The 5,130-nt window shown below is 36.6% G+C and overlaps 1 protein-coding gene across 2 annotated transcripts; it reads right to left on the reverse strand.

Moving 5' to 3' along the window:
- Window positions 1-268: 268 nt before the first annotated feature.
- Window positions 269-2,741, reverse strand: LOC107803794 (uncharacterized). 2 transcript variants are annotated; one of them, XM_016627582.2, is made up of 2 exons: window positions 1,840-2,741; window positions 269-1,488 (listed from the first exon to the last, which is right to left on the reverse strand). In XM_016627582.2, exons 1-2 carry the CDS (start codon window positions 2,324-2,326, stop codon window positions 689-691), a joined length of 1,287 nt encoding a protein of 428 aa, XP_016483068.1. In that variant the 5' UTR covers window positions 2,327-2,741; the 3' UTR covers window positions 269-688. The 2 variants fall into 2 exon arrangements, with proteins under 2 accessions (XP_016483068.1, XP_016483059.1); XM_016627573.2 differs by having other exon boundaries at window positions 269-1,491; window positions 1,840-2,716.
- Between the last annotated feature and the right edge of the window lie 2,389 nt (window positions 2,742-5,130).

Below are 5,130 nucleotides of genomic sequence, written 5' to 3' on the forward strand. Positions count from 1 at the left end.
TATTAAATATATGTCGGATCAGATAATTTATCTATTTTTATATTACTTGTCTTCAACTCACTCATATCCGACCCGACCCGACCCGCATGTTTGGCGCCCCTAACCTAACCTACAGTTTGACAATAAAAAGAAAACGAAAATTGACCATTTTGGATCTTTGATAACACAATAAATGGATTCACTAAAAGATAAAAGGCATTGGTCCAAGTAACGGAACAAAAAGAAATTGAAGGCACAAATGAGCCAAAGATCATCAACACTATTAGAATTGTATAGTGATTTGAATGTGATGGTAACTTGCAAAACAGAAAGAAGAAAACAAACAAACTTGACAAGTTGGATGGTATCTGCAAGTTTCTTTGGTAAATCATCAAAAATGACAACAACATTTAAATTTGTGGGGGTAATATAAAAACCTAGATATGCTTCTTTCTTGTACTATTCTTCTTGTACTGTACTTGGTATAAAACCATCTATCCTTCAAATAAGGACAACAATAAAAGTGCCAGTATTAGTCCTTGCCTATGTCCTATCTCCCTACCTGCTAACTACAAAACACAAGAAAATCAAAAACTAAAATCCAAAGAAAAGAAAAAACAAAAAAAAAAACTGGATACCCATTAACTTTTAAAAAAAAATGTAAAAATAAAATATAAAAAAAAAAGGAAAAAGGATGGAAGTATGAAAATTAGCTAGAAGAAGGTGGGTAGTGGGTTGAACTAGTCCAAAAAGGTGCAGGAAAACTGGAGGTGCTGCTACTAGTTTGATTTTGATGACTAGTTTGTGGTGGCTGAAAGAAACGTGATTGTTGAGCAGAGTAAAACAGGGGATAAGCAGGGGAAGAAGCTGAAGAGGAAGTAGCTAATGAGGAAGATGAAGAATAAGAAGGGAATGTGTGTGAATGCAAAAGACCCATTGATGAAGAAGCAAACAACATTTGCTCTAACAAGGACGACGAAGATTGTTGTGCATGAAAATCACCAGGATTTTGCAATAATTGTGAGTATTCCCAATAATCTCTAACCATTTCTGAACTCTGAAAAGGCGGCTGCTGCTGCTGCTGCTGAGGTTGATATGTTTGAAAAAATGGTGATGGAGTTGTTGCTGCAGCCATTAATGGGAATTGTGAAGCTGCTGAGGAGCTGGAAATGGCTGATCTTGTTGTGGGTTGATATTGTTGTTGTTGTTGTGGTAATAAGCGGACATTTTCGGGGAAATTGAGCTTAGCTCTGTTTCCTCTGAATCGAAGAGCAGCTTCATCATAAGCTCTAGCGGCAGCTTCAGCTGTATCAAATGTGCCTAACCAAACTCTAGCTGCTTTGTGTGGATCTCTTATTTCAGCTGCCCATTTTCCCCATGGCCTTTGTCTTACTCCTCTGTATCTCTTCCTCCTTTCCCCTGTTTCTTCAGCTCCCCCTTCCGCTGATTGTGGTGTTGGTTGCGCCGCCGCGGTTGTGGTGGTTGGTGGTGCTACCATGCTTGAGGCTTCTTCTGGGAGAAATAATTAGTATATGATATTGCATTAATTGAGTAGTACAGAGCAATTAAAATGAAAATCTGAAATACAGAATTAATTAAACATTAGTAGTAATCCCCTGTTCACAACTTTCAAGAACGGGCAATAATAGAAAATAACTAAATTAAGAAAACCAGAGGAAGGGGAAAGAAAAACAGAGAGGAAGCAATAATAAAAAAGAACTAAATTAAGAACATAAATTGAATTACTCTACAAAAACAAAAAACTACTGCTAGTATTTTAAAAGTGTGAATTTTGAGAAGGGAAAAATAAGGAAAAGAATGAACTCCGAAATAATAAAGGAAAGAATATTTAATACACACCAGGTTTAACAGAGGAAGATGATTCTCCACTTCTAAATTCACCAAAACCTCCATAAACCCTTTGAACTTGCTCTGCAGCAACACTTTCTTCTTGATCACGTCTTCTCTTCTGTCCAGCCCATGACCCTGAACTCGAAGATGACGGCGAACCACCACCAAACGATGTCGTAATTTCCGGCCGGTAAGTCAACTCTCCTTGTCTCCTTCCCGACACAACATGCGTTAACGCCGTTACCATTGCTGACATCTCCCTTGTCTGACTATACCCTGAAAACATCGGAGTTGCAGATGAAGACATCAAATACTCTGTTTCTTGTTGTATTTGTTGTCGCAACATTTCTTCAAATGATTGTTCATATGGCTGCGGAATTCCTCCTTCTGTGGTAGTAGTAGTTGTTGTTGTACTTTCTGAATCACCTCCCGTTGATGGAATTCTGTCATGCTCGCCGGATTCTCCTGGATTCGCCACCTTTATTAACAAGCACATGTACTGATTTGTACCCAATTTTTAAACTAGAAAAATTCTGAAAAAACAAATTATTATCTCTACCCCAGTTGATTTTCTATGAAATATCAACACCCTTTTGGCCTTTTCACCTTTTTCTTTTGAAACAAGCCTTTTTCTAATGAATCCAAAATCACCGACTTTGAGCTATATATGGCGAAGTCGAACTCTAATATAATTTCGTCGAACACTTTTTCAAAGCTCAGAAAATCTTTCTGAATTGATTGTTAATTCCTTGTTGATGTGTGACTGAATCATCAGCAGCTATTTCTGAAGATTTTGAGCACATATTGTATAGGTACAATTTTTTTCCCCAGACAAAATTCTCCGACAAATATTTCACTTTCAAACTGACAAGGCAGAAACGAGGGCTATATATATAAGCAGGAGGAAAATTTAAACTTGATGACACAGCCGTCAATGCAACAGTTGGTATCTAATCTTAGAGCTACTTTCTCCTTATAGATGTACACGAAATTTAATGCTGATCACTCGATTCACTCCCCACTGCTACTTTGTCTTTTCTTTTTTCAGCGAGGACATGCATAAAATACTTTTTTTTAAAATATATTTAAAATAATAAGGAAATGTAGAATAAAAAAATAAAAGGTTTTGATACTTGCCGTTGCCCAAAAAGAAAAACATGTTATGTTCACACAGTTTGACTGATAATGGTGAAGTTATATGCATCTCGTTCGTCCTTTGGAGGTCCTAAAAAATTGTCGGTTTGGAGTTCATCTTTTACTTGAGTTCTTATCTTTTCATTTTTATTTCAATTTCTTGGTGCCTCTTAGCCAACCAACTTAGGTTCATTGAATTTGTTTTATAACTCTTTGAAATTAATATACAACGGAGTAGTTTTTTTTAGGGAATCTTATATAAATGCCTCACATAAGCCTCAAATTACCCGGGCATTAATTATAAATTTATCAAAATTAGACAAGCACATATAAAAATTAAAAACCTAAATAAATAAGGTTCTTTCTCTTCAAAAATCACACGCAAAGATCATCTTCAATATTTTTAAGCGTGATCGGCAACATTAGATGCAAAACGGAAAGAAAATTTCATGGATGAGATAGCAAATAAGATGATACATATATATAAGATTTAAAAAATCTAAGTAAAAAGGATTTTTTTTTTCAATGGGTTAAATTCAATGAAAACATATAAATGAGTCAATACACAAAAATTTGAGGAAGATTGGAGGTGATTTGGATTGATTTGGTATCACAATTCGTAGTTAATATCGAGTTTAAAAAATTCTTCTATGACACATATATCTCACACACATGTATACATGGATATACATATAATACACATTTGATACAAATATGATACATATGTGATACACATATCATTTTTTTTCATGATCATCTTCTACTTCGAATTTTGTTGAGAAGAATGCATAGTGTAGAGGTTAGTTAGGAAGTTAGAAGTTAGTTAGTGAGCCATTCCTGTTGTTCATCTTGGCTACTCTTCTATGCAAAAGGGATACATTTTATATGGTCTTCACTCAAAACTATTCTTTGTGAGCAGGGACACTGTCTTCAAAGAGGATGTCTTTCCTTTAAGCATGACATATCTGATTCTTCTCCTTTATTTCCCATTTTAGATCTTTTAGAAGCTGATTGTTCTTCTCTTTAGTAAATTCCTTCTCCTAGAACTCCTATAACTGAGTCTCATTCTTCTGTTTCTAGTCAATAAGTTGATTCTACTCAGCTAACTTCTGATCTTCCTCCACTATCCAGTCCTTCTCCTATTGCTGCTCCACCTCCTATTAGGAAATCATCTAGGAACTTTGTTCCTCATATATGGTTAAAAGACTATGTTGTACCATCCAAAGGAGCAGTCTGCAATTATTCCATTTCCAGTATGTTTGTTATGACAAGTTGTCTCCTGCCTATCAGGCTTGTATTGCTGCATACTCAGCTGTGTCTGAGCCTACTTTCTATGCTGAGGCCAATACTGATCCTAAGTGGATAGAAGCCATGTAGGCTGAGATTGTTGCTCTTGAGGAAAATCAGACCTGGTCCATTGTTGACCTGCATCCTGGCAAGACTCTTATTGGCTGCAAGTGGGTGTTCAAAGTCAAATATAAGTCCACTGTGGAGGTGGAAAGGTATAAGGCTCGGCTGGTTGCTAAGGGGTATAGTCAGCTTGCATGACTAGATTACAAAGTGACTTTCTTTCCTGTGGTCAAGATGGTGAGAGTGAGATCTGTGGTGGCTTTGGCTGCAACATCTGGTTTGTTTATTTTTTAAATAGATGTGCACAATGCGTTTCTTCAAGGATACCTTCTTGAGGAGGTCTATATGCAGATCCCAGATGGCTTTGCCGGCCAGGGGAAGTGTCATAAGAAAGTATGTAGATTGCACAAGTCCTTGTATGGACTTAAGTTGGCTCCTAGATAATGGAACTTGAAGCTGACTTCTGCTCTCAAGTATATGGGATTTGTTCAGTCTCATTATGATTATTCTCTTTTCATACAAAGGGTAGGTGGTGATCTGATAGTAATCCTGGTATGACCTATTGCTTACTGGGAACAATGTGGAGCTTATTCATCAAGTGAGGACAGACTTGCAAGCTAAGTTCAAAATGAAGGACGTGAGAGAATTAAAATTCTTTCTAGGAATTGAGTTCTCTAGATCTAAAGAAGGAATTCTTATGAATCAAAGGTAATATGCGCTTGAGTTAGTGTCTGAGCTAGGATTGGCTGGTGGAAAGCATGTTGCTACACCCCTTGAGTTCAATCATAAACTTACCTCAGTAGCATTTATGAATTC

The sequence above is a fragment of the Nicotiana tabacum genome, chromosome 16, assembly GCF_000715075.1.
Source record: "Nicotiana tabacum cultivar K326 chromosome 16, ASM71507v2, whole genome shotgun sequence".
NCBI classification, from domain to species: domain Eukaryota; kingdom Viridiplantae; phylum Streptophyta; class Magnoliopsida; order Solanales; family Solanaceae; genus Nicotiana; species Nicotiana tabacum.